The 27,257-nt window shown below is 43.2% G+C and overlaps 1 protein-coding gene across 1 annotated transcript; it reads right to left on the bottom strand.

The window, feature by feature from the left end:
• Nucleotides 1–481: 481 nt before the first annotated feature.
• On the bottom strand, nt 482–27,257 carry SDC1 (syndecan 1). The gene is made up of 5 exons (XM_054989123.1): nt 27,081–27,257; nt 4,975–5,056; nt 3,514–4,064; nt 3,092–3,257; nt 482–2,119 (listed from the first exon to the last, which is right to left on the bottom strand). The coding sequence occupies exons 1-5, from the start codon at nt 27,135–27,137 to the stop codon at nt 1,953–1,955; spliced, it is 1,023 nt and encodes a 340-aa protein (XP_054845098.1). The 5' UTR covers nt 27,138–27,257; the 3' UTR covers nt 482–1,952.

Genomic DNA, 27,257 nt, shown 5'->3' with positions numbered 1-27,257 from the left:
CTTGACTATAAAAAAAACCCACCAGTTTTATAGTCATTCTTGCCAAACAGAAGCCATTTCCTATGCCCACAAATATCAATGTCATTATCTTTTCACAACATAAAAGGACACACCAACACTTAAAAAACACATTTGTAAAAAGGCAGTAATGGATATTTGCTTTGTATTGATTATGTCAAGAGTCTGGTTTACACACTTGAAACTAGTGTTTAGTCCATCAGTAGAAGAAAGATGAAGGTCTTTGGGGCAGGGAGAGATTTGGAAGGCATTAACTGTTGGACTGGCAGCGCAGACTATTATGGTGACCTAATCTTCCCCCTGCCGTTCCTCCTCCACCTTATATGCAAAGTCCCCCTTCCTCCACCTTATATGCAAAGTACCCCAGTGTCAGCTCAGGCTTTGGCTTACAGGCAAAAGTATTCTGCAAACTAACAAGTGGTGAAATAAAAGGAAAGCCTGTGGTAGTTCTATTTTTTTGTTGTTTTAAAAAACCCAAAGAATCCAGAACCTTTACAAAAAAGAAAAAAAGAAAAAAAAGAATCTGTTTAAGCATAGCTCATATCCATGTCATCCTGTACACAACAGAAATCATACATCTATACCTATTCTACATCAGCCACTGTTTTCAAGAGAGCTCCTCCCTCCCAGCACATATACACAGTGTTCTTAAAACATTTAAATACTGCTTTGGAAGTGCTGACATTCATGGGTTGGGTCCCACCAACATGCATCCCAACAGGACCTTGCGTTACATTTGGGGCACACGCAGGAGATGAAGGCACACAATTCATCATTAACTCTCTTCTACACAGAACGGCTTCTGAGGACGTTTGCTCTTCAAACCGTATGTTAATGCTCTAGCACGAGTTGGACCAAGATAAAAGCCAAGCATTTACATAACAGATGTTAACTCCCCCTAGGCTCAGCATGCTGAGCCTATACTCAGAGAATCATACTATATGTAATAGATGCCAATCTAATATGATTCTAGTCCCTGGGTCTTGGCAGCCGAAGGAACCCTCATTACTTCTTAGCGTGCTCAGTCCTGTATGGCGGCATACCACACCCCAGTATTCTAGGTGCTGCACGGTAGGGTGAGTTTGGAGATCTAATCGAGAAGTAGCCACTACCACACAAAAAAAAAAATGCAGAAGAGGTAGATAACCAAGTGGTGGCCCCAGGAGTACTACCATGGACTTTATACACTGCAAACAGGAATAACACCACAGTCAGTAAGACCAGAAGGAATTGGAAAAAATGCAAACTTTTCAAAATACCCACTCCCCAGGAGTTGGTGTTGCTTCAGATTCTAAAGCACAGTGTATAAATTTCTCCCCTTGATCTCTCTTTCTCAAGGCATTCTAGAAGAATGTCTCCTTTGCCCTAGCGAGGGCCATGGTTTAAGCATCTCACCACTTTGGACAAATATTTTAGTTTTCTGGGAGGACTTTCTCCCTTCCACCTGATTTTCATGTTCAGCTGCAAGGTAAGTGACTTGGCATTATAATCATTGTGCAGTTTTCTCCCTTTCAGACCTACACAGCAGCTTTGTTAATGTATAAAACGAGATTCACTTGTGGCCAATAAAGTTTGAAGGGAGGGGCGGGTCTTTAATATACACATTACTAATTTCTTAGCATTTTCTAAGACGTGAAGGCTATATACAAATCTGTTCTTGGTCTCCCCCCAGGAGTCCTTAGATAAGACAAAGGGTAGTCCCTCCCCCCGTCCAACTTGACAGGTAATCTCTGTGCAAGAAAGCAGGTTAGGGTTTTATTCATCCAGATTGACTCGGAAAAATATAGTCATTCCCAATGGCAAGGAGGCAGAGGTTTGCACCCAGTCTTATGGCTTTGGTTTTCCCCCCCTTTAAAATGCAGCGAGAACTCATGATGTCCAGAGACAGAAGAGAAATCCAAGCAAAAAAAAGAGTGTCCTGAAATTCAGTTCATTTATGCATAGAATTCTTCTTGTTTGTGTGGTTTTTGATAGCCCCCATTTGATTGTTTTGGTTCATCCAGCGAATAGCTTCCTTCATCTTTTTTCTTCATCCGGTACAACATGAACCCAACTAGGAAACCGGCAAACAGTAGGCCTACTAGTCCACCAGCAATGACCCCTGTGGAAAAAAAGCAAGGATTAGAGATTTGTTTGTTTTTCAGAGTAGCAATAATTAAACAAATAACCATGCTTTTCCGGTTGTTCATAAATAACTACAACTTTGCACAACAGAGGGAAGCCACCAAATAGTATGTATATGGAAAAGTTTCACGAACCAGATGAAGAACTGCATACAATCAACCTTTGGGGCTTATCCCTTTGTCTCATGCTGCCAAATTCAATAGAATTCTTATGTGAGCAGGATCCAGATTTCAGCTCTGGAAGACAGCCTATAGCCAAACGTTTTAAGGAGCTGCAGCACACAACTGAATTAAGATCCTTTTATTCCATGGTATAACAGACACTGCAAAAGGCAGTGAATGAAGATCTCTTCTGTATTTTCCTTGTAATAAAAGAAACACCGCCACGGTAATACAACATGATATCTACAAAGCCTGTGCTAAATTACTTCACACTACTGCTAGTGCAAAACACAGCTACTCGTTATAAGTTTGCCAGGCGCTCTAGGAATTCCCTGTTCTCTGTGGTCAGAACCACAGAGATTTGGGGAATTTCTAGAGCATCTTGATGTCAATTCCAGGCACAACCTGAAGGGATGTAGTCCCCCACCTCAAATCATTGCTCGCTCCCCCTGGAGTGAAGAGGCCCAATGGGGCTTGTAGCCCCAGGGCAGGACTTTGCCTGCTATCCCTGGGCAAATAACAGCCCTAACTCATTCAACCTCGGTCCAAGCACAGTTAACAGCACTCTAGGGTCAACAGCCACTGTACGTAACAGCTTTCAGGATGCAACTGGAGTGGAGTTCCCTTGAACTCATGATGTTATCCATCACAATGAAGCTTTCTAAAACAACGCTGATGCTGGCTCTAACTGCAGGTGTATAATATCCAATACTACCCCATAAAAATATGGAGCATCTGAACTACATGGAGAAAGGGCAAATTGTCGTCACAGAAGCATCCCTGCATACCTGCTAGAACATCTTTCCTGTCCATAAGTCCTTGGGAGGTCTCTGCAGATTTCGTCTCTGTTGCTCCAGGATCTGCTGCTCTGCTTCCTTTCCCAAGTTCTTCCACTGCCCTGTCTTCCATTTCAAGTTCTTTTTTTTCATCCGGTACAGCAAATGTAAAATCTCCCTGAAAACAGAGAACAATCACATCACATTTCTTCTCTCTGGTTCATTTATAGCTTGCCTTTCTCGCAGAGACTCCTGGCAGGTTATGATATTAGAGAAGAATGCAACCCAGAAAACGCTCTATGACTTACCGGAAACAATGCAACAATTGGAGTAAGTAACATTTAACAGATAGGTCATCAACTAGGTCCAACATACAAGTATTAGCATAAAATTGGATAAAATTAAGTTGCATGGATAACTAACTGAATTTTTACCTGATCTCCAGATCCATCTTCAGGTGGCAAAACGTTTTCAGGCTGAGAGGAAATATCCTTGGTGAGAACAAAGGATGTTGTAGTGGAACTGGCAGCATCCAGACTGTGAATAGTGGGCGCAATATCAAAAGTAGGTGCTCCTCTGTCACTGCCACTTAGATCATGGTGGACATCAAGGTGTACTTCAGGCTCAAACACAGGCTCAACAGTACTATCATGTGAAGTAGTGATTCTCAGTGTAGAGGTATGATGTGTTATTGGGATCCTTTCTGTTACAACTGCCGAACTTGTTGTAGCTTGCTCTGTGAATACGCCCACTTCCTCTTCAACAGTTACTGCTGGCTTATCAGTCACTGGATCGTTCGGCAGGAACACATGTATGTTTGTTGGGAATACAGGTATTCTGTCATAGTTTTCTGAAGGGCTCTCTGTTCCATGGGCTTCAGTTTCCTGATCTTCCAAATCCATAGCCACTGAAGGACTCGATGATGAGTTTACGCTGTCTTGCAGTGGAACGTTCCAGGCAACTGCAGATCCATGGGGCAGAGAACCTAAAACATCAAGGCTTGCTTTAGCCAATATTGTGGAGATCCCACCACCAAGGGGATTATGAAACAAGATCCAGACAAGGGAATAGAAAATTTTTGTAGGAACTATACTTCACAACTCCACTTCCCCCAAAGCTGATAGTTCATAGCAATACTTATCAGTACTACAAGAAGAACTTGTTTCCCCCTCTTTTAAAACTAACACGCAGACCCAGGATTGCATCTGGATTTAAAATTTTATTAACTCTACTGATGGGCATCAAAGAATCATTTGGTTCACTATTATTTCCCCCTGCTTTCTGTAAAAGGAAAATATTTTCCATCTTTACTTTGGAAGATTCCAAAGAAGATTTTAACACAAATTAGTTAGGGTCTTTTTTTTAATCTACCCAGCCAACACGAGGTTGGGTTCCAAAAAACTGTGAACACAGCTCCCCTTTTCCTACCGCTTTCTCCTCTTTTTTGCAGTCCCACCCTGAAAGCTAATCCTGCGTGTTGAAAGGCCCTTGGGATTAGAATGGACTGCAGTTGGTGTGGGAAGTTCATAAAAACCAGGTCCTTTTTTGAGTGAGTGGAAATACCTTCCATTTTCATGAGCGCACCTTAAGTAACCAATCCATTGTGTACTGATCTTCCTCACCAAAAGGAGGTAAACAGAACATAACTCCTTAATGCCCAAGCAGATTGGGATTTTTTAAAAAAAACCTGAATTCCAAGCACCCACCTTATTTCTGGTGGCTAAATCCTTCCTGCCAAGTCTTAGCCCAGGTATCAAGCACTTAGAAATATTCTAATACTGATATGAGACTTATAAAAGGGGATTATGCAGATTAAACAAACCTCATGGCACTATTCTGAATAAACACAGAGGTCAGAAAGAAAGTGTTGTTCACAACTAGTCAGCCCAACATACCTTCGCCAGAACCAGAGAAAGCGTCATCGTCATCTCCTGACGAGTCAAGATCTTCAGGGGGAAGACTGATATCTGTGGTTTGCTGTAAGATAGGAAGCAGTGGCTATTTTAAGAACTTATCCAAGTGACTGTTTTCCACAAAGGGCATCTTGCTAAAAAAGTAGCACTTGCATCTAGACACATTACTGAAATCTTGCACAGATGAAGATCTATGAGAAGTCAAGAGACTTTTGCTCTGATTAAGAAATGTACTGTAAACCTTGACTCTGAGTACCAGGTTCAGGGCACGCTGTGTCTTTTCCTCTCCATTTTTTGGTCTTCCCCCCCTCCCCCAAGAATTCTTCTGTCGAATGCACATTATTTGACTACCCCTCGCTATGCCTTCCCATTTGAATACTCCATATTCCATTCAACTTTGTCCATGCTCTCTAGGTAGGACTGATATTTCTTTTCATATTCTGTTATTTGAGGATCTTAGAGCCCATTTTTATTGCTTTTCTCTTAGCTCATCACTTTGAATTTCCTAATTCAGAGCCACTGTCTTTTTTTATTTTGTGACAAAGATCCCAATGTTACTTTATCAGTAGCCAGTTTTTTTCAGTCCTTTAACACCTTTAACAGTGCAATCCTATGGAGAGTTACACCAGTCTAAGGCCATTGACTTCAATGGACTTAGACTGGAGTAACTCTGCATAGGATTGCACTGCAAGTCATAATTATTTTGGCTGCTCAAGAGCACTGTGTCATAAATAAATAAATAAAATAAAAATAAAGCTTCAAACGGAGAAAGGAAAGGCATTCTAGTACAGTGTCCATTATTGTGCCGTGTGGGGTGTGGACACAGGTCATGCTTGTGCATTCTGTTCACAAACATATTGCACACATTATACTTCTGTCTCAGTGGTAGCTGAGCCATCCACTCGTGACGGCAAGAGCTGCCTTCCAACAGAACCAAGAGGCCAAACCACAGTGCTTTCCTTTCCCTTGTAAAAATGAATAAAATCTTTTGCATATAGGAGGATGCGCTATCGAGGCTAAAAGTCCTCCCCGCTGCCACCACCAGCTGCCACAAATAAGAGCCACTGGGAACCGCCACGGGTTATGGCTGTCCTATTCCCCCGCAGCCATCTCTGCCAAGGAGCTAACTTTCCCAGATTAGAAAAGGCTGCCGAGGGGCAGGGGAAATTGAAGACAAATCCATGATCCTCATACAAATAGATTGCTGGACCCAATGCGTAGCAAACACACAGTAAAGGATGCCAAGATTTAAACTCGGAATAATGCAAAATTACATCTGCTTAATATTTCTTGAGTTCAGCTTGCTCCTGGAAGAAATTAAACTAGCCTTTAAAGGGAAGCAGTAAAAGGGATAAGTTGACAGCACCAGAGAACAAACAGAAACAACTAAGAGTGCCCACCCTGGCTTCGGAACTGGCTGGAGATCTGGGAGCAGTGCCTGAGGCGGTCAGACTGTATGCAAGGGTGTCCAAGTGGGGGTATGATACCATCATTTTTACCCCTTCAAAGCTGCCAATTCCTCTACAGCCTGGAGATCAGCTGTTAATTCCTGGAGAACTCCAACCCCTCTCTTGGAGGTCGACTCCAGAATGCAATGCTAAATTTGACTGCTACAATTTCTGCAGATTATAGGAACTCTTCCATGCGGTTACTTCCATAGAGAGTCACTGAGGCTGCATTCACATGGGCCACTTAAAGCTCTTTGCAGCCCCTTTCCTACCACTGGGATACATGAAGCACAGCACACTGAAACTGGCCCACCACATTTCTGAACCCACTCCTGAACATCGCAACTCTGACTTCAGTCTCAAAGTCTCCTCTTCTGTTCTTATTACCCACGTTACCAAAGAACCCATCAAATATATGTTGAATAGTACCCTACCACATCTGCAACAGCACCTCTACTGTCATAGAAGCCAAACATAGGCAAGCTGCATAAAGAAGAATGGCCAGATAATGCCACTTGCCTCTGTCATGAATTAGAAGGCAGCTGTTTATTTTTTAGCAGTGCTCTGATCTTTTACATGGGTCTAATTCGATATGACACGGAAGTCTAACTTACTTCTACAAAAGCTCACATGAAATTTGGCTTTCACCGGAGAAAGCAGATTGCGAAGTGAGAATGAGCTCTCACTTGTCCCAGAAGAACCATACAGAAAACATCTTCAAGATAGTCCTAAGGCATTCAATAGTTAACAATTCCTAACCAGCTGTGTGTAACAAGTCCTTAAGACCTAAAATGGCTTCCAACAAGTTGTTAGTTGGAAGAGTTTACAGCAGACCCTTGTAGCTAAACCAGCCAAGCAGTGTGGATTCTTCTTGGAACCCCTCCTTGTAGAATCTTGTTTTATGTAGGTGCGCGGTTTGCTAAAACAGTTTTCTCGAAATTGGAAGTAGCTAGATGGGAGGCAGACCGCTGGTAGAAAGATACACTCTTATGAGCTACTCAGCAGCGCTTGTTACTTTACACTCCCCAGGCAATTTTGACTACACATGCATGAGAAGGTAGCATTATGAGTTCTAAGGCTGCACATCGGAGGCTAATGAAGTGAAATCTCCCACACACAATCAAAACAGCTGCCAATTTTCCAATAACAACTCGATTTCCAGCCCTCAGCTGTTTTACAGAGGTCTGCATTTTAGCAGCGTTCTTACAATCCCATTTGTCCTCTGTCACCAAGACAGTTGAACTATGTAGCACTCAAAAAGGGTGACAAGAAAATGATCTGCTACATGTAGGGAATAGGAGCAGGAATCCTTATAAAGAATGCACAAACAAGTATTGACCTCTGGCTTAGTTTCCATAACCACCAGCACTCTGCCTTGCTACTGTTTTTGCCACCCTGGAGATAAACCTGCTGACTTCTTTTCTGCCCTTGCTTTCTTTAATACCAGCATGGCATGCGACGTATGGACCCCTAAGGGGCTTCCTGAACTCTTGCAAGATTTCCTCCCCTTGTATGAGTTCAGCTGCCCTTTTGGTTGCCCTGTCAAGAGGCAGCCAAAAATAGTGTTCACATACAGCTGGCTGCACAGCTTTTCAAAAGGTCTGGGGAGAAAGAAAGGATCGCCATTTCTTCTAGCTTCCCATGTGGGTAAAATGAACTAAATGGGAGATCATCCTCCCCCCCGCCCCCCACCACCAAACCAATCATCTCATTTTACAGCCAGACAATTACAGAGAATGGCATCCCTGTCCTACAGGAAAGAAACTGGTACACATGAAGCCATCTGAACAAATCATTATGCCAAGCAAAAATACCTAACACAGAAGGGGCCCATGAGTGGTTTTCAACTCAAGGGCTGGGAAGTAGGTCCAGGGTTCCACCTGTTGGGTTGAAAGCACCTGAGCAGACATTTTTGTTACCCATCGAAAGCCCCTGCTGATACGCTGTTCACATAAAGCAGGAAGATGTTACAGTTTGCCCACTGAGAGGAGCAGCCGAGGCAAGGCGATGGAGAGGATTTCTTCCATGGCCCTAACCCTTAGCCTGCTCCTCACTATAATACAATTCCTGAGGGTTGGTGTAACCCCTATGAGGTAACTGGTTGAGCCCAGTATGGTAGAGTCAGTAGCTAGAGCCAGGCAACAACAACAACAACAACAACATTTGATTTATATACCTCCCTTCAGGACGACTTAACACCCACTCAGAGCGGTTTACAAAGTATGTTATTATCCCCACAACAATCACCCTGTGAGGTGGGTGGGGCTGAGAGAGTTCCAGTGAGCTGTGACTGACCCAAGGTCACCCAGCTGGCTTCAAGTGGAGGAGTGAGGAATCGAACCTGGCTCTCCAGATTAGAGTTCTGCTGCTCTTAACCACTACACCAAACAGGCAGCTGAGGAAGAAGCTGGTTGCTGAGGAGCTTAATAATAATTAATATGCTCTTATCACCTTGAATAAGGTAATCAGAAACGTTGTATGTAGACAATATGACTAAAAGTGATGTTTGTGTATTGTGTTTGGTTGGTGCTACTGAGATTCTATTATTTTTGCAAGGCTGTAATTCCCCAAGAAGAGGACAGAAGCCTGGGTTCCAGTTGCTTCAAATTAGAAGGATTGTGGGAAAAGACTCTCTCACTTGGTGGAATCAGACAAGTTGAACTGTTTTACCTTTTCAAAGACATTGTTGGTTAAAGTTTCTATATGGTTGCAATTAATGTGTTTAGTTAAAGAAAAAATAGTTGTATTGTATTAATTGTTAAAAGGTTTTTTTTAAAAAAAATCTTAACTTAAAATTGTGTGAAAGTTTGCTTCCTAAGCCCATACAAAGAGAAGTTACTTTAGCTCCTAATACTGCTTGGTCAGATGCCCATGGCCTTAGACTAGACACCAGTGAGGTTGTAATGCTGGCTCCTCCTCTTCCTGCCATACGCTTGCCACTCAGTGGGACTCAAGGGTGGAAGGTTTGAAACCACAGTCCACTGCTACAACTACATCTTAAGGACACCCCTAAAAAGGCGTACTACTTGTCATTAGAGAGTAAGGCAGCCAGCCAGAACTATATTGCTACTAGAAGACCATACACAAAATAAGAGTCTCTTTAAGACAACCTTAAGAGAAGATTATCTGGTAGCAAGCGTAGCATAAGAAGGTGATTGGCAACTATTTCTGAACCCCAGTTAAGGATAGCTATATAAAAAGGGAATGGCAAAGTATGCAATCTTTACCTTTTGAACAGACGCCTTGAAGGACTCCAACTGAAGAGCTTTGCATTCTACTTATTCCACAGGCAAAATGCCTAATGAGCTGTAAGATACTATTCACTTTTCAACTGTAGCCAATTATTGTGCTTCCAGCAGTTTTTCAGCTGCTTGTATAAATCCCCAGACCTTCGTTTAAGTTGCTTATAAAGCAGTAGCAGACCTCCAAGCAAAAAAAGGAAGGATCTATTGCCAGATGGGGCTCTGAAGAAACTGGTGTCTAGACCGTTTCTAGTCCACCCTGAGCTGCTTGGTGATGATCCTATCCCTTACTGGTTATTAGAGAAGAATGCTAGAACAATAAATATTTTATTATGAAGATCATTTCAGGTGGGTAGCTGTGTTGGTCTACAGTAGAAGAGCAAGATTTGGGTCCAGTAGTACCTTAAACACCAACTATATGTCCAGGGTATAAGCACGATTCTCAAAAGCTCAAACCCTGGAAATCTAGTTGGTCTTTAAGGTGCTACGGGACCCGCATCTTGCTATTTTACTATGGTTATATTTACCTTTGCCAGTATAGCATAATGGATAGCATGCCAAGCTAGGAACTGGGAGACCCAGGTTCAAATGGCCACTCTGCCATGGAAACTTGCTGGGTGACTTCGGGCCAGTCTCACACACTCAACCTAACATCCCTCGCAGGGTTGTTGTTGTTGAGGACAAACTGGAAGAGTGGAGAACAATCTAAGCTGCTTTGGGTCTCCATTGGGAGCAAAATCAAGGTATCTAAAGAAACGGTTTTAGTCTAGTAGCTGGACTAGATCTGAGGAGATCCAGGTTCAAATTCTTCTTTGTCATAAAATGTACTGGGTGACCTTGGGCCAGTCATTCTCCATCAGCCTAACTTACCTCACAGGGTAAGAGGAAAGATAATGTAAGCTGCTTTTCTCCCACTGGGCAGAAAGGCAGAGTATAAATGAAGTACAATGGAAATCAGAATAAAAGCATTTCATGAACGATCTACTTATGATCACACAAGACAGGCTGTAATGGGGTAAATCACTTTAAACTATGGGCATAGGTTTGCATGACTGAATGTTTTTCAAGTTTTAAAAATCCCTGAATATGACAACTAGTGCAGAATTCTCTACCCCCACCCCCCCATCACCTTCCTTGCCGCAAAATCTGTCACCCTTATATAGAGGTGCAGCCTGCAGTATAGGAAGAAATGGAACCATCCCAACAGTTTTGTCTCCTATAGTTATTAGTATGAACAAGGCCATAGTAGCATGGGCACTCCCTAGAAGACTTGGGAACATGGCAAAAAGATCTGCTTTGCATCCCCCCCCCCGCCCCCAATTAGCTTTATTTCATAGGATTTTCCTCTGTGCTGCTTAGCCAAAAGCTTCCATTTCTGGCGCTTTTCCTAGTCTACGTTATTTCAAGGACAGTAAAAAACTTGCTAACATGCCAGACTGGGGAAGCAAATTCCATATATTAACAGAGAAATTTCGAAGAGATGTTTTAGTAGCTTGGGATTTTTTTACTTAGAAGGAGCTCATCGAACAGATGATTGGTGACCCCTGAACCTGACCTACAACACATCATCCCAGTGTGTACAATGAGGCAACATTACCAACCAGAGGCACAACACTGGCCTAATGTTAATCACACAGTTCAAGGCTACCCACCCAAACTGCCTTGTGTGGAAAAGTAAGCAGACGGAAAATGCTTCAGAAGCGACCACATCACCAATATAATTTATCAAGCCTGAGCAGGTTAAAAAAGGAAAAAGAGATTCAGCCCTTTGTTAAAAGTGCACAGATAACTTGTCAAATGCTCCAAATGAAAAGCAGGCTTAAGCTGCGCACCAACAGGAAACTTTTGCTATCGCTGTTATCACCTTCCCTTTGCTGTGACTGCTATACCTGCCTCCCACACCTCAGACATTTTTGGCATGTGCCTGATCAGACAGCAGGGATGTCCTTGGGAGGGAAACACAAGGTAAAGTTTCCATGCTGAGTCACTGCTACCATCGCAGACACAACAAGGCAGAAACTGGACACTTTGCGGGGATGCCCGTCTGCAGACAGGGAAATCTTGCGATAGGCGCCTAATCAAGATGATGGCTTATGTTGTTCGGCCTTGAGTGCGAGGGATGTTCATTGTCTGTACCGTGACCAGGCACCCCTCCCCCATCAGAAGGTTTTAATCCCACCATTTAGCCAGTTGTGATATAATCACCAGCACGAAAGTCAGCCACTGAAAGATCTTTTTCACTCACTCAAGGCTAGAGGAATACTTCCGAATTGGAACAACATTGTGCGTTGTTCCTAACAATTCTACAAGCCACAGTGTTCATGTATAGAAATATTATGTATATTATAAAGCAGATGGTAATGTATTTTGCAGAGTTTCGGGGGGGGGGGGGTGGCCATCAAGTCATAGTTGATTTATGGCAGCCTTGTAGGGTTTTCAAGGCAAGAGATGTTCAGAGGTGGGTTGCCATTGCCTGCCTCTGCACAGTGACCCTGGCTTTCCCCGGTGGTCTCCCATCCAAATACTGACCAAGGCTGACCCTGCTTAGCTTCGGAGATCTGGTGAGATTGGGCAACCTGGACCACCATCATGGGGGAGGTGGGGGAAGAGACACTTCTGGAGAGGCAGATGGGCTGCCCCTGTCCAACAACAGTACTTCTGAACTGGATGCTGTAAAATAAAGCAAGCAAGCTTTATGAGATGCAGCAATCTTTTCCCTTGGAAAATTCCCATATTCAATGGATGGATGTACAACCCATGCAATTGCTCCTTCACCCCTATTCATTCTTGAACTGTAGACCTTTGAAGTTAGAAACAGTGGGATGTGTTTTACATTGAACAGTGCAATGAAAAGTGGTGTCCACAATGAAGTTTGTACAATTAGTGGTGTCACCAATGAACACTTTCCAGTTCACCGTCTCCAAGTCTCCTGTACAACCCTTTTTTTTAAATAGCTGGAGGGGGGGGGGAGTCATTATTCCAGTGCTTAAATTGATCTAATGACTACCTATCCATGAGCTAATTTCTAAATATTCAACCACTTCAAGGAGTTCATCAGTAAGAGTTATCTTGGAGGAGGCCACTAAGGTATTGTTCAGCACATCAAGTGATACATGGTTATGGCCAGACGGTGCATCGGAGGGCACGTTACGAGAAGTCTGCAAAAAAATCCACGTCATTACGAAGGGTTAGTTACGTTGCTGAGCTGCAGCAAATACAGGAGCCTTGTGGCTCTATTAGTTCCCATAGGGAAAGCTGGTATTTGTTCTACTTTTAGTGAAGGAAGCATTATAGGCTGAAACTTGGAAATGCAAGGAATCCATATATAAAGACAACAGCAATCTAATCTGCAGATCTCCATCAGGATAAACACAGAGCTCAAACTCAGGGGAACTGGTCTACTGTTTCCCATTCCCTGAAAGCCATGGCATTTAAATACCTTTATTTCTATAACCCACTTCTTAGAAGAGTCAATAAATACCTGAAACCTCACACACTTGCCTATTAATATTCTTCAAGAGGCAGAATGTATTATATGCCCATCCAGCCCTCCATTCTTTTACTAAACACAGTCTCTAGTAAAGGGAGTAGTGTATATCCCAGGGTCCTCTACGTGGTGCTTGCCAAGTTTGTTTAGGAAATGGGCAGGGAAAGAGGGGCTTTTGCCCAGCAGGGCTTCTGACTGGCTGTGCAAAATTTTTAAAAATTGCTTTGGTAGCAGCCGCCAACACAGCACGAGGTTCTTCACTGTGTGACTGAAAGGAAGCCGTGTATATGCAAGAAAGTACATACTATGTCCATTTTAGAAGGCATTCAGCAAAGCTTCCACCTGAAATGTTGAAGAGTTAGGATTAGAGATGTGTGAATATCAATTCCTGACATCTTGTGGTTGACTCTGCCTCCTATGGCGGCCATTTTGTTGTGCCCACCACCCTGCATCAGAATTCCAAAGCTGCCCATAGGCTGAAAAATATTGGGGACTCCCACAGCACATAGAGAAGCTGGAACTGCTACAATCCAGTTAACTGAATATTTTTTTAAAAAAAAATTCACAGCTGAGCTTAGAGCTCTCTGGCCCAGTGATTGTAAAATCTTAACATGTATACCACTAGACACAACACATAAGCACTTCATACAGAGTGAGTTCCAAGCTATACAAGTAGCAGAGAAAAGTCCTATAGTATTTTCTGGCTGCAGGTGGTGGTATGAGATAAATAATCCACTTTCAATAATTGATTTGTCTTTTTGAAAGACCAAACTATAAGTGTAAAAGCTAGCACAGCAAAGAGCATTCCTTACCATGCTGGCTTACTCACAAGGAATCCTCAGTGACCTGAGGGCAGACACAAATGGTCAGTGGGCAGACAATGGTCTGAATCTAGTTATAGGAAAGGGGTGTCCATCTAGCCAGATTCCTAAGGAGAGGACTATACAGCATTTATACACACAATTCCTCTGCAACCCGTCTACCATTTTGTAAGGCAGGCCAGCATATATTCCCTACATTACTGGGGCTGGGAGGAGAGAAGAGCTGAAATTCAAAGGTCAAGCGACTTGGCTAAGGCAACTCAGCAATTTCATGGCAGAGCTGAAATCTGAGTTGAGGAGTTCCCAGATCACAGGCCATGAACCACAGTGTGAAGCCAGCTTTATCTTATGGTTGGGAGAGTAATCAACAAGTATTATGCCAGTGGAGTTCATCTATAGTTGGCTTAGGCCTGCAAACAAAGTTTACAGCCAGTCTGGAAGTTTCTACCCCATCCCAGACCATACATGTCCCGCCCATCAGCTCTCTCCCATGGGTGTGGGAAGAGGGCTCAGCCAGACTTGCATACTACATAGTAGCATGTCATTTTTCACTCTCCAAGAGGTTACTGACCCAGAACTGAGAAGGTTATCCACCGATACCACTGTTCTGTATATGCTGCTAAAGGAGATAAGGCAGCTCAATGACATTGAACAGTCTGAGCTTTTTGCCTTGGCACGGACACTGGTGCGTAGGCAGAGGACCTTCCACTGACGGTCTCCATGAGCAACCCTCAAGGTTTATAACAGAGAACCTGACGCAATTAAAATGGATAAGGTGTTATCCTCAAACTTTATGCAGGACAGAAATAGGTCTGAACAACGTGTTGAAATTGTTGCACAGTTGGCCCTTGGAGCTAGAAGTGAAGTTTCCAGGCTACAAGTGAAACTCGAATGGAGACTTCATTTCTGATACAAAGGCAGACTTAATTGGTGGCCTTAAGAAAAACCAGTCTGCTTGCTTCAGCCCCATATTTGAAAGGAGCCAACACTTACCTACCTCACAGAGCTAGTGTGTAAGGATTACCAAGGTAATAGGAAGCACTTTGCTCAAAGCATTCTAGAAACATCAGGGAAGGAATAATGCAACCAACAAAATCAAATGGTAAAGCTACATTATACAAGCGGAGGACTGAGTGTACATAAACACTTAGAGAGAAGCCAGTGTTTTATCATTGTTCAAGCATCAGACTAGGGGAGACCGAAGTTCAAATCATCACCCATTCATGAAGCCTGCTGTGTGATCCTGGGCCAGTCACACTCACTGCCTTACCTACGTCATAGGATAGCTAAAATGGGAAAGAAGCACCATCTGCCTGCCCTTGGTGGAAAGGTATACTGAAAATGTGCATTGCACAGATCGGGGAAGTCAGGAGCTCCTGAACTCCTTCACATAGACACTTAGAGCAGAACCACAAGTGACAAAAGGCACAGATTGGACACTTGTCAGCTTCCCTCAAGTTTTGATGAGAAATGTAGGCAGCTTGGCGGAATGTTGGACAAGTGACAGTTGAAAAGTCCATTGGACAGCAGTCAGAGAGCCAAGCTTCAAGACTAGGATGCTTACATTTCCCATCAAAACTTGAGGGAAGCTGACAGGTGTCCAATCTATGCCTTTTGTCACTTGTGGTTCTGCTCTTAGTGCATCAGATTTAGACTAACCTTCCTGAACATACTATTCTTTATATGCAGGGAAGTCTGTGCCTGAAGTTTCACGTATCATCCCAACCTTTCCACCCACCCCAATGATATATTTTCAGAGTAATTTTACCACCCAGTTTCTAATAGGATTGACCTGTCTGTAGCCCATTTCAGCCTTGCTGTTGGGGAAACTGCTGTGCTTTCATTTGAATTTATAAATCTGATCAGACATTTGCAACACACAGCAGAACTCGCCATTGTTTTCAGTTTTCCCATACATATTTCATTTTTTGTTTTAAGCATCTATTGTCCCACCTTTGTCCCACACTGAGATGGGATTCAAATATGTTTACATGTAAGACAAATTTAGTTTCTCAAGTGTAACCAAGGTGTGTTTGTTATTTCTCTAAACTTTGGCTCTATTTGTATGAACTGTGTCCTTATTTCAAGTGACTGGGAACATCAACTACTTTAAACTCAAAAACTTTAAGATTTTCAAAATGCTTTGTTTACTTCAGCATATTGGTACTATGGTTGCCAGTTTCCCCAGGGTTCAAACGGAGGATGAGGGGGTCTTGAGAGGGGGTTGCGCACAGGGTTAACTTACCATGCACATGGTACTACCGTCATTTGACATAATTTTCCCAGGGGGACAAAAAAGGCCCCGAAGTGACTTCAGAGCTCGCTCCCTACAACTTTTTTCCACCCACTGGCCAGGTAAGAGGCAGCAAGGGGCAGAGGCTGAGAGCGAAAGATCAGCCTGTCCCCACTGGGGGACTGGGAACTGGGAACTCTAATTGGTACTATCTTCAGTTGCAACACTGCTTCAGTGCCACACATAGCTCTCATACTTTAGGATGTCTGCAGTCCCAAGCAATATGATCATTAGGAAAAAGCTTTTTCAGGCATACCAAGTATTGTACAGAGTAGGGCCCTTGCATGATGAAGCACAGTTTTAAATAAATGTGAAAGCATATACTTATAATGCAACTGTTAAGTCTGCTACCCAAATCTCTGAAGACATAAAACAAATGAATGCAACATAAATTATCTTGCACGCTCAATAAACAAGTAGGAGAATCCAGTGCAAACTCCTTTGCAAGTATCCACAAAGTAGGAAAGTTTGTACACTAACCATTTTTTTTATAGTTGCTTGGGATATTGTGAGAAGGCAACACTAGTTCTAAAATCCTAGTCTAAATTCAGCTATGAAATCCATAGCCATGAAATCCAAGCAAGCATTGTTTTGCTGAGGACCTTTTCATGACATTTACTTCAACACGAACGCCCTCACCAAGCCAACACGTTTGACTGTTTTAAGCCAATTTCATTCACAAGACAATTTTTCTCCATTTCTAGTCATCTAACAAATTTAGCCACATTACATTTCTGGCTTTCCCCTCCTTAAAGCTTGGAAGAACTACTGGTAAATCAGCCAAACTGGTGGTATAGAAAGGGGATTCAATCTGAGCTACATTTTTAAAAGATATGTATGTATGCCTAGTAAGGCCACACTTTTACCAGAGGTTCACTCATCTAAACAGAAGCAAACATTTTGGTTTCACACACACTGTACTGTCAGCATGCATTTTTGGCATCATATACAATTTCGGCATCAAGCAAAAAAGTAGCCACTACAAATTATGTTGTTTCAAGCTGACATTTTGGTGCTTTTTCACGGATATAGTATTACTGGAGCATAGTTCCAAATTGCCAGTTCTTTTGACTAGAACAGTTCAGTCACTACGGTCAGCAACTCAATGGAAAAGACACAACATGGCAGTCTCAGTGATCTGACAATTTTTGCAGCCAAGCCATGTTTAACCTGCATATCTGAATTCTGCATTTTCTCTGAAGCGCACCCCTAAATATTCGAAATGAAGCTCATCAAATAAATATGGTTTTGCACTATAGCGCAAACGTATTTGTTAGAAATGACAGTCATAAATTTGGGACCAAGATTCAAGATAGGAAGTTGTAGTTTTTTCTAGAAGGCTTGATGAGAAGTTCCTCTGTGCAGAATTCTTCACTTATCTCCGTAGCATCTGAATGTTAATACAGAATGGGAGAGATGGAGTTTGTGACATCAAATCACGTAGCTGTCCCAAGGCCAGAACACAAGGGAAAGGAATTAATGGGGAAATCACGTTGCAAAGGATATGCTACCTGCCTAAAAAAAAAAACTGCCCATAAAGCAGCAAGGAGTACCTACATTTATGAGCAGCTGCTACTCTGCCTAGTTCAGAATCAAAGGATATGGCAGGGATAAGAGAGAAGATGGGAGAATCTAATGGGCTGGAGAATCTTGAGAATTATAGCACATTAAGGACATCATTAGCCCATCATGCGGTCACAGAAACCCTAAAGCCATACGTCTAAATATAGGTGCATATTGGAGAAAATTTACACAAAGAGGCCTTCACACTTCAAGCTCCTAGCTCAGCAAAATACAACATGACTACAAGTACAGGCCTTGCCTACCAGTTCTTTCCTATCAAATTAATTAACGGCCAGTCCACCATTATCCGAAAGGTTCCTCGATATGTACAGAAAATGCTTCGCCATCAAGTCTGAACAGGCCTTATAAGAACAAGTACTGCCTGCTAGCTGGTGTTTTAAGATCATCCAATATCACCTTAGGCTTTATATCATGCCAAACAAGATCAGCTGAGTTCGCACAATGCTTTGAGAGTCCAACTGTGGGCATCTTGCAGCCTAGAGCACAAGAGTTGTGTTTTTGGCTACTGGTGGAAGGAAGAGTGTATCAGGTTGATCAGTAACACTAGCATCAACAGTTGACAAGCCATTTCAGTCAAAGTTTAAGACAGGTGCTCTGAGTGCAAGGGTTTCTCAACATTCTCCCTGGAGAAGTCAAACTAGTTTAAGAGCTGCTGTTTCCCCCCCCTGCTGCAAGTATCCTATGTTACTGCAGGAGTACAGAAAGAGATACTCCATACAATGTTACCGCTGTCCCTACTAACATGGACATGGGTGTTTTATTTCCCTCTACTCTGCATCATGAATAGCCACATCCAAATAGGTTTTGCTTATGCATCTGAACAGGCCAATATTACAGTTTAAATCTCAGGTGGTCAGTGGTTTACTGTGCCTTACATTTCTATGATCTTCATACAATATGCATTTTTTCTTACAATGAGTACACTGACTTCAAGGCATTATCAAATCATGCGTGCATGCTGGTAAAGACCATTTAACAGAATCAGCATTTCGGCTGATTCCTCACACATTGGATAATGCACTTTCAATGCACTTTATCAATCGTTTGAGGTGGATTTTTTGTTCTGCACACAAAAAAATCCGTTCCAAATGATCTATAAAGAGGATTAGAAGTGCATTATCCAACGTGTGCGGAATCACTCTTCTATACACAGAAAACTCACTCCATAGCACTGATGATACTTTCTGCCAGTTTAAGTAATCTGACAAACAGCCGGTACTCTTCTATTTGATTGCAACTATTTCCTGACCATACAGATAACCAGGATACATTATGTTAGAGGGCCTAAAATTCCTTTGTAGGAGGAACTAGATATGTTTCTAATACAAGAACAACAGCTACCTGAAGGGAGCTTTGACTCTCAAAAGCTTGTAGCTTGGAAATCACATTGGTCTCTGAGGGGCTACTGGACCCGAATCTTGCTCTCTTACTACAGACCAACATGGCCACTCTCCTGAAATAGCTGAGAATGAACTTCATCCAGTTCCATTGAATTAATCACTCTTGGTTGGATACTTTTTAAGCTGGCCATTCTCTAATAACTCCCTTCACCAACCACCTTTCTCTTATCTGCACCTTTAAGTATAAATTCTGCATGCATTTGATGGCATCACCTCCAACTCATGAAAGCTTGAGCCGGAGAAAATGGGGGCTGATTCCGCACACATTGGATAATGCACTTTCAATGCACTTTATCAATCACTTGAGGTGGATTTTTTGTTCTGCACACGAAAAAATCTGTTCCAAATGATCTATAAAGAGGATTGGAGGTACATTATCCAACGTGTGCGGAATCAGCCATTGTTAAATTTTTAAAGTGCTGCTGGACTCCAGGTTTTATTTTAAACCAGACATGAAGCTCAGAGTTCAGTTCTCATAGTTCAAGAACAGGGGGTAATTCTGCTCACCACACTGAGAAACACTGAAAAGTCAGTTAATCTTGAGCAGCCTCAAGGTAACAAGAAGTGCCAGCTCATGCCAGAACTTCCCAGAAGAAGGCAAAACAGGGCAACATATCTTCCTTGTTAGACTGGTAAGTCTGTATTCATATGCCAACATGACAACCATGTACTTGTGCTATTTTCTTAGCTGGATGACAGCAAGGAGAGTACATGCTGAATCTTGTGCAACGTACTTTTCTGATCTAGATAAACACCTCCAAGGGTAATCCTCGCTGGGAATCCATTTGCAGCTGGCATTCCTGATGCAATCGGGCACTCCAAAAAAGAACTATACTTTTAGGACGGCTAGCCCAACAGGACAAGGTAGTTGGTGTAAACAACTGTTATTATCAAAACATGTACTTTAACAGAAGTGACCAAATTTTAAAATAGTCTTCCCACCTAATTCCATTTTAACTGGGACCACCCGGTGGGCAAGGATTTGAATCTAGGACCCCCTTATTTGATCTTAATACTCTTATCTTCTACACCATTGTGGGCCTCAACCCTTTGAGCATTACAGATTAATAATCCAAGCATGTTTCCAACTATATTAATACCAGGGCTTTTTTTTCAGCTGGAATGTGGTGGAACAGAGTTCCAGCACCACTTGAAAATGGTCACATGGCCAGTGGCCCCACCCCCTGATCTCCAGACAGAGGGCGGGGCCACCAGCCATGTGACCATTTTCACCGAGGGTGATTTAAACTTTAAAAAACTCCCCCCTTGTTCCAGCTGACCCAAAGTGACGTCATTGTGCAGTCCTGAGTTCCACCACTGAGTTCCACCACCTCTTTTCCCAGAAAAAAGCCCTGATTAATACTATACTCCATCAGATGTATACATAGCTACTCATTTTACCCTGCATCATTAAGCCTCACTTGTGTCAAACACATAATATTCCCTCAACAACTACTTTCCCAGTTAAATTAAGGAGATCCAATCCCTTCTCTAATTAACCACTTACAAAGCTAAGCTCCATTCATAACACATGGGAAATTAAAGATTTGGGTCTATTTCACAAAAGAGGTAATATATAATTATGTTTCTCGCCTGATTTCAGACTGTTCGATATTGTGAAAGTTATAGACATGTACTGCCAGAAGATCTAGAATGCAGCCTTAAAACCCAATTCCACAACTTCTAATATTTTGTGACTGAAAGTTATACAAAACTGTTGCAAAAGAAACAATGTGTGCCAAAGTCTGCTACTGAGTTTAGAAGAATTAGTAAAAGAGCTGGAACTTTCAGCACATGTAGTGAGGGGCAACTTTAAAAGGCACTGACGGAGAGAATGGCAATTATAAGAACTGTATTTGTTTGAAGGAGATCTTTTAAAGAAAGAGGTGCCAAGATGTTCTCTCTCAAGAATCTCATGCACTAAAGATTTTTATCACATCTTCTAAAGATCTGCTCGGTTCCATTACATTATTAGATCCATGCAGATTCAGACTTGCTTAGTATTATTCAGAGACTTCAGGCTTATTCATGTTTTATCTGTTGGACAGAAGTTCCCAGGTGTTATTCTGGGGATGCAAAATTCAAGTGCACCAAGTACATTCTTCAGTAACTTTGTTCTTGACATACTATCTTTCTTGATTTGCTTTGGAGGCAGAATCCTACAGGCTGTTCTAGTAATAAGGGAAAGGGTTTGAATAAATACATCAAATCTGGCTCTAGAATACAAACTCTCAGAATGTAAAGACTGACATGCCAAGCTTTTATCAGGAATTGTTCTCCAGTATGTTGATGTGCACTATATAGCCCTTAGACAGAGTAATGTACCATCACAATGCTCATTTTGTACTGATATCTATGTTGAGAGTTAAACAGTGAACTGTGACTTGATTGAGAGTCTAAACCAATGTTGCAGCAGTATAAGTTTAGTTTAGTTTATTCAGTGTTTAACCCGCCCTTCCCACAAGTGGGCTCAGGACGGGCTCAGGACAACAGTCATAAAATACAATCGTATAGCAAATTTTACAATAAAATTCAGCAATTAAAATCGTATATATACAAAAACCTCAGATGGTTGGCTACACATTCCTGCCCCTGGCATACAAAGAGGAGGCAAAGGAGTACATGCTGAAGGAAAAGCTGTTTAAAATGACTCATTTCAGATGTCAGATTTTTTCCACCTCTACCACAATACCTGGTAACTTCCAGAGAGAAAAACTCAGGCTCTGAGCAAGACTGCACCAAGTCAGCAGGAGGGGACGGACATAATATTTGAATATTTCCCCCTGACCCAAATTCTCAGCACAGCCAATGTTAGCATGCAGTAGAGAACTCCCCTGCCTGCAGCCTAAAATGGTGCTACCTGAGTCCTTTGTTACAGAAAGGAAGTGCTATAAATAAAATAAGAGTTGGATTTTGTAGTACCTACTGCCAGTTTGAGACAAGTTTGTCCGAAGGTGGCATTCCAAAGGGCACTGTTAGAAACCTCTCTTAGACTCACACAGATGAGACTGTGCCATAGGAAGATTCAATATTTTGCCCCAATTTAGTTTAATATTTCATCACTAAAGCAGTTTCAGGTAATAGGTAGGACACGAACCGAAAAAACCAAACCATGTGGTTCGTGGTTCATCAAATTTCACAAACCACGAACTTTCAAGAACCTGCCCCTGGTTCGAGAACCGGTTCGTTTGGTTCATGAAAATGTCACATCCGGGTCAGAAAATCATCACTTCCGGGCCAGCAGAAAGTCACTTCCGGGCCAGCAGAAGGTCTGCAGGAAGTCCATCCCGTTGCTTAGGAAACTGATCGATTGGCACCAGGCTGTCTGCAGTTACGAACCAAAAAACAAACCAAACAAACCAGCCTAAAGTTTGTTGCGGTTTGTCAGAAATGGGATCTGACGAACCGCAGTTCGCGAACCATGGACCGGCCTGGATCGTGCTTAATTTTGGTTCATATTTCGGTTCGTGCCCATCTCTAGTAATAAGCAGCCTTATTAAAGCTGTAGTAACTCATCGTTCAAGTTTAGGAGAGCTGCAAACTATCTTACATGCCTCAACTGTCTATCCATCACCATTGTTATAGTGACAGCTACAGGCCCCAAAATAGAGATGGAACACTCAGGTAGGTGTAAGTCAAGATGGGGAGAGATAGTTAAGTCTACCAAGGACAGCTGTAGGAACAATCCTAAGCAGGTATGATCATAAGTCAGTCTCCATTCTACTGAATGAAGTTTCCTCCCAGGAAATTGTTCTCAGAATTGCAGCAAAACTTGAGAAACTTCGTGAGTATAAGTACTACCAGAAAAAGTGAAAATGTTTTCTTTATGCCACTACAGAACTCAGAATGCCCATACATGAGATCTGAGGCATGTTCACAGAAAAATGCACATTATACACAAAGATCTTAAACAGGTTCACGTTAGAGCTAATCGCTTACTTTCAAGTAAGCATGCCAGCTAAATAAAGACATGGTTGCAGCAGAGATGTCAACTCTAATCTTAACATTTGGAGCACGCTAAGACTGAAGCTTGCATATACAAACAAACCAAGAAGTAGAGGAAGAACCAGTTGGAGCATTACCTGGCTCTCTGTCAACGTGGCAGGTTTGTTGCTCAACATACAGAAATGAGGCAGCAGTGTCCTTGGAAACTGTATTAGCTGTTTTTTTATTGCTCTATCAATAAGTCGCTTGCATCTGCATCTATATAGGCAAGAAATGGGAGCATACCCTGACCTTTGCCCCAGGGGATCTTTTTAAGTGAGTTAAGTCGAGCTGCAAGCATGCTAAGTAATTTATTCTGCATCTCACTCTCACACAGGTACTTAAGAGATCAGTGGTTTCCAACATGGCATCCACTAGTACCCCCCCCCCCTTGCTGCTTCCCCAAGGCAAAGGACCAGCCCTGACTTCTGTCTCCTGAACTGGAAGACGTGGTTCAGAACAGACCAAGAGGCATCGCCTGTGATCAGCACGCAGTTCTCCCTGGGAAACAGCTACCTTCCTCATAGGGGGATGGCTTGGCTTAAAGCCTCCTAATATTTTCTGGAACTTCCCAATGTTTTGTAATTGGAACCAGACCTGATAGCAGCTATGTTGTTACAGCAGCCATCGTCTGTCCCCCAAATTCCAGAAGCGTCCACAGGTTCAACATGGTTAGGGATCCCTGCAATAGATGAGCTTGTTCCAGAGGTGCATCAGTATGACCCTAAAGTTTAACCCCTGAGGCATCTGATATACCTTCTTAATTATGCACACTTGAGCCATGATCACAAGAACTATAACTTAGAAATAATTACTCTGACACCAACAGGCCTCAGGGCCAGCCAAGGCATGCCCATTCATCATATGAATACCTGCATGTGTGAATGAACCAGAGGCAGATCAACTCACAGAGAACTTGATACCACCTCTCACTTCACTCCCAGGACAATGATTTGGTGAAGTCAATTTGTACATTCATCCATCTACAAGCCATCAATATCTGTACAAGCTACAAGAAATGACACGCATGCCCATGGATTAACCCTTGCAGAAATTTGGATAAGATGATCTCCACACACACACACACACACACACACACACACACACCAATTGTTGCCTTGGTCTTGAAAGCAGATACAGAATACATATAGCTTAAACTTTTATTTTCTAGTGGAGCAATGTGTGCTGAAGAAATGTGTGCTGCAGCAGTTATTCCAATAGCCTATGAGGCTTTAAAAGGAGTTTCCAAATGCAGGCTTTCTACAGTCAAGTTAAAAGCTTCGGGGAGTGGCAGTTCTAAATTACCAAATGGTTTATTCAGTGGTGACATCTGCTGGCTGCTGTACGGAGAAAAAAAACCTACCAATCATTCCCTCTTAACAATGAAGTTCATGGTCAAGTACCTATCAGGAAGGCAGTGAAACCACGCCAAGGTCAGGGCTTTTGTGTACTCCATGGCACTCCTTAGACAGGCAGGACAATGTAATTCAAGGTAATTCCCACCAAACAGCCAGAAGATGAGCATACTCAAGCAGCCTTGAGATGTTAAGGGAAACTGAGCATCCTCCAAGGAACAGGAATTGACCTTGAAATATTTGGACACAGGGATTTCTCTCCCAATCATTTTGTCCTACACACTCCAACCATGATTCCTTGGAGGCCCTCAGCTTGTAAGAGAGATGCTACAGCCAAACTTTGGCAGCTGTAGCATATTCAGAAGGATACAGCTGCAGACTCACGGTCTCAGTTTTTATCACTTAGTAAAAGTTGTGGGGGACCACCTAAGTTCTTTGGGAGCATGTAAGCAACTTGTGACTGCGCTTGCCAAAATACAAGGTACCCGTTCTGACATTCAGTGCTGAAACCTTACACCCTCTTGCCCACGGGACTCACTCCCAAGTCAACATGCCTAGACAGCCTGAAAGTCTTCCACATGTCATACTGTGGGAAGCCATGTCTGAGATCAGCAAGCAACAAGTATCATGCAGGCAAACAGGAGAAGGTGCAGAGAAAGTAGTTTTAGTGTCTGCATCCAGATCTCACACTCTAATCCCAGCAACAAGAAAACCAAGCAATTTTTTAAGCATACAGAATTTCATCTGTTGAGAGGCACCGATGTAGAAAGCTGCCGGCAACTTAACAAGCACCTATGCCCTCTCTTGATGATACAGCAGGGCAGCAAGTTAATCATTATGTTTAATTGGGAGGACACCAAGAAAGCAAATGCTCTTGAGAAAATTCCCGTCTGCCTTCTGGTCTTTAAGTGTCAATTTTACCGCTGGTATCTAAGGTATTTGATTTAATAATCTTGGGGGAAGAAGGGGAGAAAAACCACACACACAAACCAAGTCAAATACACAAGACACAAAATTCTTGCTTGTGCAAGCACAAGGGGGGGGAATCTCTTTGAAGATGTATTAGTGCTCCAAGTTTAGGTGTTGAGGTTTTAAATTTTTTTTGCTAAGACTATTCTACTATTCTTCTTATTTAGACCACACAGAGAACAAGTTTGGTTTTAAGGATCCATTTATCCAGTAAATGATATCTCCTGCTTTTCCTTCCAAAGGTAGAGGACTATTGCACATTTCTATACTACTATAGAATGAAACCTGCCATACTTAAGCTCAGAATATTGGTGAAGTGCTCGTTTGGTTTTTCTTTTCCTTAAGCCAGAGAAACAGTCACAAGCCACAATAGGAACTACCAGGGTTGGTTAGCAGCTGCCATGACACATACTCAGTCAACACTCTTTTCCAAGACTTAACTCCATCAACGATATCAGAACAACTTTGATCTTTGTAAAGTAGTCTCCTGTGCACAGCCATCCCAAGGCCATCCATTTACATGACTCATTCGCAGACATCACTGCTTCCCATGATGTGAAAATGCAGTCTTTTTCAGATGGGAAGCATTGCCATGAGTAGAGCTCTCTCTCACACACACAATGCATTCGCTCTAATCTGGAGAAATATCTTCCATGTCGTTTTAGGTAGACAGCCGTGTGGGTAGAACAGCAGGATTTGAGTCCAGTGGCACCTTAGAGACCCACAAGATTTTCGAGGGGGAACCCTCTGTCTGGAGAAGGGAGCTCTGACTCTCAAAAGCTCACACTCTGAAAAGCTAACAGGTAAAAGAGGTGGCCAGTTTGGGGAGCACTCTGCCTTGAGGGGGGGGTAAGAGTTCAAACCCAGGGGTGGCAAGAGAGCACCACCTCAGCGAACATCCGGCTAGCTTCAGAGAGGAAGGGAAGGGGAGAGGCGGCTCAACACCGGGGGAAAGCTTTGAGGCTGAGGGGAGCGAAATTCCAGTCAGGTTATGAGAGTCAACGGTCTGTTTTGAATTAAGCCTTCAGGGGCAGCCTCGGCTGGGTTACACCCCCCTCACACACACCCGACACAATAGGCCATTGAGCCCCCCCCCTCAAAAAACCGGGTTTTAAGCCCCTGCAAGCCCCGCCGAAAGGGAGGGGCGCAGCCCGCAGCCCGGGGAAAGCAAGGGGGGCGGGGGAGAAAGCGCCTTCGCGCGCACTCTGCCCTCCGCTCCAGCTGGAACCGCTTTGCGGGCGCGGGGAGAAGGGACGGCACCGGCGGGCTCTTTCTTCTCCTTGGCCTCCCTCCAGCTCCACCGGGGCTTGGGAAACTTCCCCGCCGGCTTAAGAAAGGAAAGAAAGCAACTCCGCGCGCCCACGACTCCCTTCTCGGGAAGAGCCCACCCCGGCGCCCGGAGGCTGCGGGCGCCTTCTCGCTCCTCTCCCGGCCACGTGTAGCCAAGCAGGCGAAAGGGGCCAGCAGAGCCGCATCGCTGCAACCGTCCCGCCTCCCTCACTTACCGCCGAGACTGCCTGGAAGCTGAAGAGCAAAGCGCACAGCAGGAGCCTCTTGGCCATTTTGGAGCACTCGCTTCCCAATCGCGCCGCGGCTGGCAAACCCAAGGGGGGACTCGCGACGGAGCTCGAGCGCTGCCTGCCTTCTAAGATAAATCCAAGGCTTCCACCTTCACCTACCCG

This window comes from Eublepharis macularius, chromosome 1, assembly GCF_028583425.1.
Source record: "Eublepharis macularius isolate TG4126 chromosome 1, MPM_Emac_v1.0, whole genome shotgun sequence".
In the NCBI taxonomy this organism is placed as follows: Eukaryota; Metazoa; Chordata; class Lepidosauria; order Squamata; family Eublepharidae; genus Eublepharis; species Eublepharis macularius.
Note: the sequence above shows the minus strand (reverse complement) of the source record. Positions and strands in the feature narration are given on the sequence as shown.

Excerpts from the sequence above, each read along its gene's own strand:
- SDC1 (XM_054989123.1), bottom strand. The coding sequence starts at position 27,137 with ATGGCCAAGAGGCTCCTGCTGTGCGCTTTGCTCTTCAGCTTCCAGGCA. Across the intron at positions 4,065-4,974 it reads TTTCTCTGGTTCTGGCGAAG|GTTCTCTGCCCCATGGATCT; the intron begins GTATGTTGGGCT and ends TTGATGTTTTAG. Across the intron at positions 3,258-3,513 it reads AAGATGGATCTGGAGATCAG|GGAGATTTTACATTTGCTGT; the intron begins GTAAAAATTCAG and ends CTCTGTTTTCAG.